Below are 13,810 nucleotides of genomic sequence, written 5' to 3'. Positions count from 1 at the left end.
TTCCCTTATTTTTAATGGCTTACTTTTCATACTTTTATAAAATATTTAAAAAACAAAATTAAATAATAAAAAATAAAACTAAAACGTCAGCATCTCCATTTTTGTCATCATCTTCGTATTCCATTTCAGCCAATCTTGTTTGTTCTATCTTCACATTCTTCATTCATCTTTACATTGATATTTATGAGTAGCTTTGCAATTGCAGTGAAGCAGATCTGCTGAGAATGGTGCACGAGACTAAAAATACTGGAAGAAGATTTAAGGAAAATAGCAAATGCTACTTCACAAGCAGTTTCCTATTCCTAGCAGATCTGACGCTAAAAACATGGATCAATCTGGAATTACAATGAATGAATGATCACAGAAACTTAACCTAGCGACAGAAATCCTCGAAAAGCAGAGATCTGTTAAATGACGGTTCTTCCTTTGGTTGCTCTGGTCTGTTTCCTCTCTTACTCAATACTTCTTTTTCTTCCCTTCTTCTTCTTCTTCTTCTTCTTCCTCCCTTTTTGATCTTCTGCTCCTTCGTTCTCTCTGTTTTCTCCTCTTCTTCCTGTTTTTCTTCAATCTCCATCTGTCATCGTCACCATCGCCAGCGTTGATCCCCCATTTGCTCTGTTCTTCTGATTTTCAGCATCTCCATCATCATCATCATCATTCAACCTGCGTCATCATCACCACCCACTTGCGGCATCTCCGGCCAGCATCATCATCCTTCAGCCATCTTCTGCCTTCACCATCTCTTCCTCTCTTCTCTGTTTTCCGTCGTCTTGGGGGCGGCCGAATGAAGGAACAAGAAGTTCATATCAAAAGAAGAAACAGGGCTGGGTCAGATCCAAAAGGGCTTGAATTTCAAAAAGGCAGAGCTCAATCGGCTTAGGCTTGGGCTTTGGTTTTCCGATCGGGAGATAGACTTGAATGAGTTTTTTGTAAATTTTTAAATAATTAATTAAAACTTAATTATAAAAATTAAGTGTTAAATAAAAGACCACATTTTTTTTAATTAATTCAACCAATTTTAAGATGAAAACAAAGATATTTATATATAGAATTAAGAAAACAAAATTTTTCTTTAATTGTTTGCAACTGTTTCCATTCTTCAGCCTCAAGTTACTTTCCCCTACTATGAACTTGGTTATTCGTGCATTATCATCGTAAATAAAGCTTCAACTTTATTACATTCTAATGAAGAATTACGTTGAGAATCCAAGAATAAACCTTGAAGATACACCTGCGAGTTTAGCTTTGTTCGGATTGTTGGCGCCTAATTCATTCCCCACCAAAGCTTAAAGAAGATGGGAAAATGTATATCGAAGTTGTGGTTTGAATCAGAATTCCCATTGAAGCAGCCATTGCTCGAGGATTTATTAAGAACCCACATAGCAAAATCATGATTTCAGACCACCACCATTTTAAGACAAACAAAAATGCAGCTAGGAATAGTTAAATTCAATAGACATTTCCACCCTTTGAAGAAAATAATCGAGATCCCTTCCCATGTTTTCTTATATACACCCAAATGATAAATGTAAACTATTAAAGATACTATGAGATTGAAATTAGTTCAAACTGCTCCCACAACAACACCTTTGATTCCCATGTTTAGAACATGGGCTATAAAATAGGTAATGGGAATATGGAAAAATAAAGCAAAAGATGCAGAGAATGTTAAAAGAATAACAATAGACCAGGCTCTGAGATAAATTCAAAGAAGGTATCAAATAGATTGAACAATGAAGTTAGAGAGATAGCGAAATATGTAGAGTTGAACTTGACTTGTAACGTCTTCTTATTGATTGTAGAAAAGGAGGATTTTTTTTTTTCTCATGTTGACTGATAGGTCCCGGTCAAAGCTAGTAAAGAAATTTTAAAAAAAATATTTTTTGGTTAAAAAATTACTAAGATAAAATTTGAACTGTTTTTTATTAATGATGTTTGAATGTTTAAAAATAAGAATTCTACATATTATGTCCTATAACTACTTAACTTAATTCAAAAAAATAGGAGAAATGGGATAATGGGGATTATGATCAATTAATGGGGATCGTGGAGATATAGAAGTTGTTATTGTTGATTGCTTCTCAAATCTTATTTTCCACATTTTTTTTACTGAAGATATCATTAGTTCTTCTGATCTTATAATTGTCTTTCTTTTTTTTAAGAACCTTGTCATCAAAGTTTATGTTGCTAAATCTTCATGCAGTTCTTTCGGTAACCATGTTTCTCGAGTTCTCTTTTTATTCAGGCTTTACAAGTTCTACATCTTCTTATTTTTTGTTGCATTCCAAAAGCAATAGTTGGGATCGACAGCATCTACGGTCGGCTATAAATTTTTTTCACAATTGAAGCACAACCCGTGCACTCGCCATCTCTGTATTTTATCCCACGAGAGTCGTTTGGTGGTAGCAGAAGGAGTGGTGAGGTTTTACTGATGAGGAGCGATAAGGGCTTGTTGGTTTCAAGCAAGTGGATTTTGTCCGAATTGATCGGCCCGGTGCTGCTAGTCTAATTGGTCTTCTCTCGCACGGGCCAGATTTATGGCTTCCTTCAAGGACTTGAGCCGGAACATCCTGATGTCATTAACAACTTTAAGCTTGAGCCCATTGATGAAGGTACTCACTAAGGCCTTCTAAGTCCATCATTAGACTCGATTACCCAGCCTCTCAAATTCTCTCTGATATAAGCACAATAGACCAAACTATTTGACTCTCGGTAGGGGCCCATCAAAGTCTTCATAGTCCATTGGATTGAATCGAGCCCAAAGTTCTTCCTTAGAGGCAGCCCACGTTACATCCTTCTTTTCTTCTCTATATGTCCCGCGAAGCCATTGCCACTACAGGTTGGCTTAGCTCTTTAAGTGGAACGCGACTAAAGAAACCTTCTAGTTGGCGGTGGTTCCTTGATATTCGAAAAACTATTCTACACAGTTGAATTAATCTGTCAAATCTTTACTAGGGTAGGTGGAAAATTCTAATTTTGTTAACTTTGAGTAGAAGAGTTGTCACCTTGAGTTGTCTCTCTTTGGTGCATTATTGCGGGTTGGTTACAACTGGTTGGTTCGACCCATGGAGTTGTTGCTTGATCATTTTATGTGGGTTACCATAGAGTTTGATAATCTTTTCATGGTCTCCTCTAATTGCCAGAACTTGTTAGTCATACCGATCTCCATGTGGCTCAGGCTACCATGTAGGCCTCCGAGACAAATTTTAAGGTTTTCGATATGTTTTTTGTTGGATGCCATAGGATTCTAGTTCTAACCAATTAATAGGTTTTAGTCAAAGTTAATAAAGAAATAAAAAAAGTTTTTCATTTGAGAAAAAAATTACCACCGATTTGAGATGAAATTTGAACTATCTTTGATTGATGATACTTAAATCTTTAAATACAAAAATTCTACCTGATATGTCCTACAACTACATAACTTAAATAAAAAAAAGGGAGAAATGGGATAATGGGGATTATGGGGTCATCAGATGGCAAGGATCGTGGAGATATGGAAGTGGTTATTTTTGACTACTTCCCAAAGCTTATTTTTCATGTTTTTCTTATTGAAGATATCATGAGTTTTTTGGATCTTATCATTGACCCACATAAAGGAAATAGGGAGGAAATGAGGATAAGTATTGGAATTATTGGTTGTATTATGAGACTAAGAAGCTTGAGCCTTTTTGCACCAAAAGCTTGATCGTAGATGGGTTTCATTCCCATGGTGTGACCAGAGAGAAAAGAGTATCTGGTGATATTACAAAATCCTTTAGAGAGGGATTTACTGACGAGACAATTGAGAATAAGCATGGAGATAATGGAGCGAGAGTAGAGATGAAAACCTGTTAAGATAATAGGAAAAGCTATGATGGAGATCGATATGTACATTGTAATTACTATATACATGTATATTTAATTTTTTATGTTTATAATTTATACACATATGAAAAATAAAAAAAAAAACTAAATGCATATATATATATATATGAGTATAGCTTTTGCACAAATATACAACTAAGGACCCAACTGTTTATCTTTTTCGATTAAAGATCTAACATTTTTTTAAGTTATGTTAAATCAAATATTTCCCTTGTCTAATTAATACTTTTAATTTGCTATTATGTGATATATCATGTTAATAAAATTAAACATGAGACATATGAATCATTAATTAAATTAGTTTTAATATTAAATTTGTAAATCACTACCACTAGAAAGCATAAATTTAGTCCCAAAAAACCCAAATCTACCAACAAAATAAATAATTTACATAACATTATTTAATTTTCAATGCTAAATGCAGTTTAGTTGATGTGTAAAGTGTTACATATTGAATTTTCAGATTAAAATTTATGTAAGTGACTTTAATCGAGATAGAAAAATTCAAAAGTTCCATTAAGCAAAATAACTAAGAGCAAGGGAGCAATTTGGGACCAAAAAAAAAAAAGTACAACACATTCTTAATTTTATAAACGGGTGATATAGTCTATATTATTTGTTAGTTCGGTTAGGTAAAAATTATTATAAAAGATCTAGTTATATCTTTTCTTCATCCATAAGTGAAATACGTAGATAAAAAAATCAGGTTCTCTACATTTTTATCATTGTGTATAACAAATAAAAGATAGTTTACATCTATTATAATTATTATTAAGATTAACTTCAAAAGATTATGTCTGGGTGCAAAACCAAAGATCAAAATCCACTTTTCTCATAATTTAGTGGGCTAACATATCAAAGATTAAATGACCATTTAATAAGGTACTTAAAAGGGCGGTGAAAATGCTGAGATGTGGGTAGGGGATAAAGTACGTAATCTTTTTATGTTGAATTTTTTTATTAGAATATTATTATTGGTTTTTTCATTAATTTTGTTAACATTTTCTTTTGTCCAAAAATAACGAAAAAAGAAAAAAGAAAAATAGAAGCATTGCGTGTTTGCTTTATTTATTATAATGCCTCCGTGCTTGAATTCTACGGATTGGATTTCCTATTTTTTTTTTTTGAAATTTCGGCTCCCACTTTTGATAAAGATTATTATTTTCAATGAAATTTAATCTTTAATAAAAGAATTTTAAATTGCTTTATTTATTTAAATAAATTCTTAATGTACGAATGGGATCCCACATCCCGGACCAATCTTTATTACTTTTGGTTACACTTTTAATTTTTTATTAAAAAAAAAAAAAAAAAAAAAAAGAAATTTGTTTAAGTCGGACGGGTTTGTGTGTTTATGGAAAGAGAGGGGGGGACACGTGTAAAGAGGATAGCAGCTTGAAAAGTCTAAGCAAAAGAAAACCATCTCATCACGGATGGCCCACTTTCTTAGGCAACTGTGGGGCCCACCGTCATCTCTGAAGGTAAAATTTGAAAAGAAGAAAAACATATCTAAACGAGCATGATTGAAAAGCGAAGATATTGTTTTTTTTTTTTTTTGACACGACAAATATATATTATTAAAATCCCGGCCGGGTGATTTCGATAATTAAAATAATAATAATAAATTTCATATCTGCAAAATAGACAGAAGGCACGTGTGAGATACTGACAACAAAAACAACCACCAATCACCAATTAATTCCGCCAAATTTCCCAATAAAATACTTAAAAACACTTCTTATCAAATTTAACAGAATTGGATTACCCAAATAAATTCCAATTTATTTAAAGAATATTATTATTATTCTCTTGCTTGGCAATAACTCATTTTCGTTATGACCTTTCCCAAAACTACCCTTTTTATTACATGTTTAAAATATATTTTATTAAGAAATTATATATTCCTTCAACTAATTGAATCAAATTGTTTTAATTGTAAATCTTAAAAAATCAAAAAGGGATAATATAAAACTTTTACAGCATAAAATTTATTCCCGGGGAAAAGAGAAAATAAAACATTAAAAAATAAAAAATAAAAAAAAAAAGCATTTTTACATGTGCTCCCACACGGAGGACCCACCACCCTTTGTAAATTAATATTAAATTAAAAAAGGCTCCTTGCGATTTAATCAATATAAAAATTCTATACTGACTAATCATCCATAAAATACAAAGCTTCTTGACATCACCATGCAAGGATAAGCGTATGGAGACATAAAAAAAAAGAACCCGACGGCTATTTCTTCCATGTGTCAAAACATACATACACCTCCACCCTCCACCCTCCACTGCATATATATGTCAAAATGATATATTCACTGCTTTCTCCTTTGGAAAATTTAAGAAGCATCAAGAAAGGAAAGAAGAATTTTTAAGAAAAAAAAACATCCACTACAGCATCCTCATTAGTTGTTGCCCCAACTTCCCTCTTTCTTCCCATCAATGATCAAACCAATTAAATTTAATAATTAGACTTGAGAATCAACCTCGTCAGATTATAAACACAAGTATACAAAAGCTCGATACACCAATGCAACCACATTCCACCACCAACAATCTTTCCCCACTGCTTCCACTTCCTCCCCAAAATTGCGGCGTTCAAAATGGCCTCGCATATTGTGCTTCATCACACATCCTCCCCATCTTTTGTTTCATCTCAGGCTGCCCCCGGCCCAGGTTCCCCCCTCACACTCCCCCCAATCTACACCCAATCTTTTACTTGGATGTTTTTCATTGTCTCCTTCAATGACTGGGGGTTGCAAAATAAAGCACTCTTTGGATATTTGATTCTACTCACCAGCAGGTTGCTTCTGCTCTGCGGGTTTCACCTGCACTGCAGTGGGAACAGCATGTACGTAAGAGAAACCAGCAGGTACAAGTTGATGTGGCTTAGAAGAGGATTGTGCCGTAGCAAAAGGTGCAGTATGGATCAGACCCTGGGAAGATAGCCCTCCACCTTTCATACTGCTAGCAGCTGCAGCAATGGCCTTTGCAGGATCCGAAGTACTGTTGTTAGCAAGTGTAACTGAAGAACATATGGACAGCATCCCAGTAGAGGATGCCACAGATGACCCAGGTGGCTGAAGCTGTTGCGGCTGCTGTTGGTCATTTCGATGTCTCTGAAGGTAATACCCACTTGCACCAGTTGCAGCAATTGCATTAGTTGAATGTTGTGCTTGAGGCTGCATATAAGCCCCAGAGAAGAAAAGCTGCGCTTGTTGCAATGCATGCTTTGGTAACTGCTGCTGTTGCTGCTGCTGTTGTTGTTGAGGCAGTTGGATCTTTGATCCAGTAGTTGCAGAGGTCACATGGGGATTTCCAAGAATAGATGGAACATTTCTTCCACCAACTGGAGAAGACTTCCGGCTGGGCACTGACTGTGAGTTCTTGGATGGTTGAGACGATAAAGTAGAGGAAGCTTGGCCACCTTTGTTACCCGCAGAAGTAGATGGATTGGTTCTCGGGCTACCACCAGCACTCTTGGTAACTGAAGTTGAGGGGGAGCCAACCACCACAGGAGGAGACGGGGACTGGTTTGTGGCGGGAGGCTGTTGCCCTTGGGGAGCTGCACATGATTTTGGGGTAGATGCAAAAGATATGTGCGTCTGTGTGTGGCTTTGCTGGGATCGTCCTTGCTGTTGGGGAAGGTTTTTTAGGGATGACGAAGTTGATGATGCCAGAGACGCATAAGGGACTTGAGAAGTGGTTGTCCTAGTTGAATTTTTCCACTGAGGAGATTGGCTGGGACTACTGCTGCCTTGAACAAGATTTTGTGGGAAATTAGACAGGGAATTAGGAAATTTTGCTGCCATTGTTGATGCAGAATGGTGATCCGAGTAAACCCCAGTTGCTGGTGTCTTTGTTCTGGCCGTAGCAGCTGCTGCAGCTGCAAACTGATGCTGCTTATGAAGCTGCATCATCTGCTGCTGTTGTTGCTGTTGTTGATTCCGCTGCAACTGCTGTTGAGCACTTGAAGAATTAACAGTAATAGCAGCTGGCATAACAGAGCCAGAGGTCCTCGAAGCAGAACCAAGATTAAGAGTTCGTGCGGAGCTATCAATAACACTACTGCCTCCTATTGTTGAGACAGATGAGTCGGTCAAATCTGTCCTAGAGAAAGCAATGGACTGCCCAACAGTTGCAGGAGCCTTTCCAGCGGCCTTCCTTTCATCCTCCACGTTAGAGACATCAGAGACCACAGACTTCCCATCTTCAGAAACGCGGTAATTCTTTTTCTGCTGTGCAGCTTGAACAGCAACAGCAGCTGCCATTATCTGATAGCTCTGCTTAGCAGCCTCCGGAAGGCCCTGGAGAATAGCATGATTCTGTGCAATGGAGGAAATATCAAGGCCAGAAGCAGCAGTAGCACCATTTATAGAAGTAAATGACATTGCGAAAGGCTCAACACCAGCCTTTGAACCCTGTTGTTGTGGCTGTGACTGCTGTTGCTTCTTTTCCCCATGACTACCACTGGAAGTTGACATGCCGCCAACCGAAGCAGCAGTCATTAAAGCAAAATTTGGTTGCACAGGCAATGCAAAGTTTGGGCCATATATACTCATGTTTGTGCGAGAAAGCCGGCTGTCAGCAGTTGATGGACTATCCTCACCCCCAGTCTCATTCTCAAGTTGTCGAGCTTGATGAGGAGCAAGTTGGCTTGGCTGTTGACGGTGCTGAAGCTGTAGGGTCTGAGATGATTGATTTTTTGAGGCAGGGAAACCTAGCAGGCTTACACTGTTGCCTCCATTCATGCCACTTCCATGAGGTCTCTGCTGTTGATTTTGTAGATGCTTTTGAGATGATGAGGACCCACTGGATATGCTAGTGTTCTGATGACCTGACTGGCTTTGCTGTGACTGTATGGGTGGCTGCTGCTGTTGTTGAAGATGGGTATGATGAAGCATCTGAGATGAATAGAAAGATCCATTGAAGAAGGGCAGTGCCTGCGCATGAGATCCCCTATACGCAGGAGCTGCACCAACATGTGCAGGAATTGGAAATGGATAAGCATTATTTTGCAAGATGGCTAAATACTGAGTTTCATTGCCCGGCATATTTGGGTAGTTAAAGCTCATTGCTGTGGCTGCTGCAGCTGCTGTGGCACTCACAGAAGCAGAATTTGGTGCACTAGGCGTAGCTGCACTACCTGTTGTGGGAGGAGACTTCACGGAGCCAGGCCGAACAGAAGCAGCTGCAGCTGCTGCTGCAGCATGCTGCTGGCTCAAAGGAAAGATAAAAGCGGGGCCATGCTAAAATTTAAAAAAGTAAAATGAAAATCAAAGAAATTACAAAGAAAAAATCTCAGTAAAATATTGACAAATTAAGAAATCAAAACATACCAAGATATTACTAGTCGCTCCAGGTAGAGCTTGCTGGAGCAAGATTTGCTTCCTCTGCGTAGCATCCACACTGTTGGCAGATTGAGAACATTTGTCCTTTCCACCATGTGCAGGAAAGATTGTAAGACCCTGCCCCTTGTCCTGTACAGAATTGACACCCCTTCCAGGAATTGTCCCAGGCAACTCTGCAGATGGTACTACGTTGAGATTGCAGGGCTTAGCTCCATACAATGGAGCTGCCGAACCAGCTGCTGCCGGCCAGAAAGGATTCATCTTTGTAAATTGCTGGTGATAGTAAATATTTCGAGCAATGTAGCAATGCGTCGCACACCTTTTTGGCCTGGCCTGATTAAACAGCAATTGTGGAGGCTTCACAAGTTGAAATTTTGATGAGAAAGATGGAATTACAAAAATATCACTTGGTTTAATTAGGGCAGAGGAAAGAACGGTACCTGTATGGCTGCAGATGATAAAGCACTTCCATCCATGGATACTACTCCTTGTAAAGGGGCCATGTATCTGCTGAACAAAACTGAATGAATTTCTACAGAAGGTAGACTCCCCTAAGCCCAGAACTCCCGAAAAAAGAAAAAAGAATAAAGCAAACGTACCCCATTGGAGGAAGCCCACCCGGCCAGCTAGCCATAGACATAGGCAGCGGCAAAGAACTCGGTTGAGCTAGAAATTAACAAAAGAAAATCAACAGATGAAAACCTAATTAACCAGAAAATTGAAAAGCAGAGAGTATTCTCCAACTATTTAAAAAAAAAAAGGAATTTTCTCTTACCTGCTTTTTCAATGTTTGATTGCTGCTGGTGCGGGTGTTGCTGCTGCGGCTGTTGCTGGGGTTGAAGCTGCTTTTGGGCATGGTGGTGTAGCTTGGAGGCAGAATCTCTATCAGATTTTTCCAAGTCAAGTTGGAGATCAATATTCCTCTCTTTACTGACAACTTGTTTATGGGATTCACCTTCTTCTGCAACAGTTTTAGCCTTCTTCTCTTCAAGCTCCAAATTTGCATCTTCCTTGACAATATCTTTTACAGTCTTCTCATCCTCCTTCAACGTCGGCTTCACTTCCTGCACATCAAAACCAAGTAGGTCCTTTCAACTTTCCATCTTCCCACATAGCAACAGAGTAACAAATGTGTGGGGTCCACTCACCGTTTCCACATCTGTGGCCATAGGTTTGGGATCTACACCCACAAATTCTATCTCCCCGTCTCTATCTGGAGATGATCTTAATGGAGGAGCCTGTAAATCATAGCGGCACTCCAGAATAAGAAAGAAAGAAAGAGAAAATTATCTTAAACTTCTCTGTTTTGAGGATTCATAAAAAAAAAAAAGAGAAAATTAAATTGAAACGATCTCTGTCGCCAAAATTAGATATTCACCATCAGATCTATCTGGAATTTCTCTTCCTTTTGGTTCTCAATCTCGGTAACCGTTGAATTCCTAAACAAACACAAACAAAAATAAATACTCAGACTCCAGAAATAGTAGCACAAAGAGGATTTAAGGGGAAAACTCGATCTTTGATGCTCACAACTTATTCACCGCCAGATTATCACGATCGTCATCCAATCTGACTCCACGCGGTGATTCCTTCTTGGGCGATTGAGGCTCCTCTTTGGTGGTGACACCCACTTCCTTACTCGTTGATTCTTCGGTCAAATGTCTGGAATCTGATGCAACGCTGATATCTGGCTTCATGGCCTCCGTCGGCACCAGCTCCGGTATAGCCGGCACTGCAGCAGGGACTTGTGAATTTATCAAATCGTATGAAACACTACCGTTTTCGGCAGCAGATCCTGAATTCTTCTCCAAAGTAGGTGAAGAAGCTTCAATTTTTGCTGGCTGGTCCATCTCCACCTTCGATGCCGAAATGGGACTATTCCGAACAGGAAACCCCGAAGGATTCTCGTCATCGTACTTAACCGGTCGAGGTCTTTTCCTCTTGGGTGCTGCAGATTAAATCCACACAAAAAAAAACCAATCGTATCAGTCAATAATTACTCGCGTTATCGGGATGCAGGAATTCACAAGAAAAGTTGTAGCCTGAAAAGTAAGAAAGCTCCGGCGACTGACCAATAGCTGACATGGGCGCATTAGAAGAGCTTGAATTTGCAGGGAAAATGGAAGATGACTGAGGTACAGTCGATTGAGAGTTAGAGATCGGCGAAGAAACTCTGGATTTGGCATCACCTGTAGATTTATTATCGTTGTTGTTACTAGCATCTCTTGAATCGAACTTCATCGAATCATTTCCTGTAGTATCTTGCTTCGACGGAACCTGTGGCTGCCTCATCATCCCGTACAAGACCTCCGCAATCTCGATCTCAATCTCCTCCTGAGCCGAAGAAGAAGCTTTCGAAGACGACTTTGGTGGCCTTTGCTTGTGTCCGTTGGGCTTCTACATCAAAACAGACCTTGTTACTCCATTTGACATCACAAAATCCATGGATTAGATGGAAGAGAAGAACACCACAAACTGAATCAGAGTACTGACCATCTTCTTCCTCACTGAGGCGTTGGAAGATGACGGCGAGGTCGGAGCCGGAGCAGGCGACGGAGATGGAGATGGAGCCGTCAATATCACCGATGGATTACCCCTCACCGGTGAGGTAGAGGCTTGCCGGAGAACTTGCTCACCAGCAACAACACCGCCAGCACTCGATACCCAGCATTCATGAGACCTCTTGGTAGAAGCTATAACCAAGGCAAAAACATGAACACGTGTTAAATCCCAAATCGATAAATACAAAAGCAAAAGAGAAATAGTGAAAATCTGCTCTTTCCAGTTTCCACCTCTCTACCTGACCGGGCTTTTCTGGGCACGGATACGCCAATCATCTCATCGGCGACCTTCCATGTGGAAGCTACCGGTACCGCCGGCGCTGCTCTAAAAACTTTCGCCGGCGGGGGGTAGCTCTTCCGATGGTGGTGTAGCTGATGCTGGGTATTGTTTTGGTGGTGATGATGGTTGGACAAGGAGGAAGAAGACAAGGACGACGTACTCGGTGGGAGTGTTCTCATCGAAGAGGATGATATTCCTGCTCCTCCTGCACCACCTCCGCCTCCGTCGTCGTCTTCCTCTTCGTCCTCATCGTTTACGCTGTCCTCTGAGCTATCATCTCCACCATCTTCCCTATTGCCGTGCATCAACCTATCGGGTCTCCTCCTCTTGCTCCTGCTGCTCAACCTGTCCCGGTCTCTGTCCCGGTCCCGATCTCGATCTTTCTTAGTACTCCCTCCTCGATCTCTTAGCCTACCCGATTCTTGCAACTCTATCGGACCATCTTCATCTGCAAAGGCAAATAAAGATAAGAAGGGGGGAAGGGAAAAAGTGGTTATTGGCATAGGAGGACAGATCTGAGGAGAATTTAGGACCTGGTGAATCTCTGAGACTAGTGGTTCTATGCCTTCTTCTGGACAAGCCATTTGTAGCGGCGGCCATGGTTACTCTTCTTGCTTCTCTGTTTCTATCCATCTGCAGTTAGGATTTGGTTGTGTTTGAAAGAAATCAAGTGTAGACAGAATGAAAACCTGATGTGTCATCACCGAGAAGCTGGCATAATTGGGCGGAAATGGATGTTATGTGTGGCCGTCTGTTCCAGAGCTGAGTTAGGGCAGAAGAAAGATAGGGCAAAGCAGAAGACTGAAATCAAAAGATGTTATGTTTTCTCTCTCTCTCTCTCTCTCCTTTTTCTATACTTACTTCTCTGCTCTTCCTAATTCCTATCACCTCATCTCCCTCTCTCTCTCTTTTTGTGCTCTCATCTCATCATCTTTGGGCTATTTCACTACCACTAGAGGCAAAATGGACGGACAAGATCACTCCTTCCAATTCATTACGCAATCCAAACCCTCCATCACCACTCACATCCAACCGCTCTAATTTGCTCAGACCAACATGGCAAAATCTCAACCCTTCATTTGGGATTTTCACTATGTTTATGCTCTCCATGCCCACGTGTCACCCTTTTTCTTCCCTCCCAAGCTTCCATCTTTACTCACTACCGATTTGGTACAATATTCTATACCTAAAAGATATTAATATATCTACATATATAATTATTATTTTAATTAAAATAATAATTATATATGTAGATATATTAATATCTTTTAAAAATAATAAAAAATTAAAAAATTATTGTCAAAGTTTTGTACTCTCCTAGAGAGAGAGTGTGTGTAGAGTACTGTTGCCCACGAATCACGATCAAAATTAACCCTTTATTTTCCCAAAGAGATGTCTTCACCGGCTATTTCCGGTTGCCGGTGATCTTGGTAAAAGCAACATGACGATCACAAGGAATCTAGGTGACCGCAGAAAATATCGTTCCAACCGGTCAAATTCATTATTTCGGTTCCACGTTTTTATATTAATTAGCATTTTCTCTTTTTTTTTTAAAAAAAAAAAAGAAAAAAATAACTAATTATTAACAGAGATGATTATGAGACGAGAGTAAAAAAAATTACAGTATGTTTCCAAAATTGACATGTGGGCCCGTTCGAAAGCGACCGAATATACTAATCAATGGTCAGGATATCTCGCAACCGCTGAAGGCAACTTCATCCGCCCTTAGATCTTGATCTGACGTGGCAATCGCC

The 13,810-nt window shown here is 39.4% G+C and overlaps 1 protein-coding gene and 1 pseudogene across 7 annotated transcripts; both read right to left on the bottom strand.

Annotated features, from left to right (window-relative positions):
* On the bottom strand, positions 1-3,873 carry LOC110814059 (protein DETOXIFICATION 49 pseudogene; annotated as a pseudogene).
* A 2,115-nt stretch (positions 3,874-5,988) lies between these two features.
* On the bottom strand, positions 5,989-12,987 carry TIC (time for coffee). 7 transcript variants are annotated; one of them, XM_088215121.1, is made up of 13 exons: positions 12,746-12,987; positions 12,590-12,681; positions 12,016-12,504; positions 11,709-11,908; positions 11,288-11,612; positions 10,746-11,163; positions 10,594-10,654; positions 10,364-10,471; positions 9,991-10,279; positions 9,815-9,881; positions 9,656-9,722; positions 9,204-9,572; positions 5,989-9,113 (listed from the first exon to the last, which is right to left on the bottom strand). In XM_088215121.1, the coding sequence occupies exons 2-13, from the start codon at positions 12,654-12,656 to the stop codon at positions 6,654-6,656; spliced, it is 4,920 nt and encodes a 1,639-aa protein (XP_088071247.1). In that variant the 5' UTR covers positions 12,657-12,681; positions 12,746-12,987; the 3' UTR covers positions 5,989-6,653. The 7 variants fall into 7 exon arrangements, with proteins under 7 accessions (XP_088071247.1, XP_088071246.1, XP_088071243.1 ...); XM_088215120.1 differs by having other exon boundaries at positions 12,590-12,675; XM_088215117.1 differs by having other exon boundaries at positions 12,590-12,987.
* Between the last annotated feature and the right edge of the window lie 823 nt (positions 12,988-13,810).

The sequence above is a fragment of the Carica papaya genome, chromosome 3 (assembly GCF_054855325.1).
Source record: "Carica papaya isolate Zhongbai chromosome 3, ASM5485532v1, whole genome shotgun sequence".
Classification (NCBI taxonomy): Eukaryota; Viridiplantae; Streptophyta; class Magnoliopsida; order Brassicales; family Caricaceae; genus Carica; species Carica papaya.
The sequence above is the reverse complement of the archived record's forward strand: the minus strand, read 5'-3'. Positions and strand labels throughout refer to the sequence as shown.

Bases quoted from the DNA above. Each gene is read 5' to 3' on its own strand.
- TIC (XM_088215117.1), bottom strand. From the start codon at position 12,689: ATGGATAGAAACAGAGAAGCAAGAAGAGTAACCATGGCCGCCGCTACA. The intron at 11,909-12,015 runs GTAGAGAGGTGG...CCTTGGTTATAG, and splicing joins GCCCAGAAAAGCCCGGTCAG to CTTCTACCAAGAGGTCTCAT. The intron at 9,882-9,990 runs GTAAGAGAAAAT...GTTAATTTCTAG, and splicing joins ATCAAACATTGAAAAAGCAG to CTCAACCGAGTTCTTTGCCG.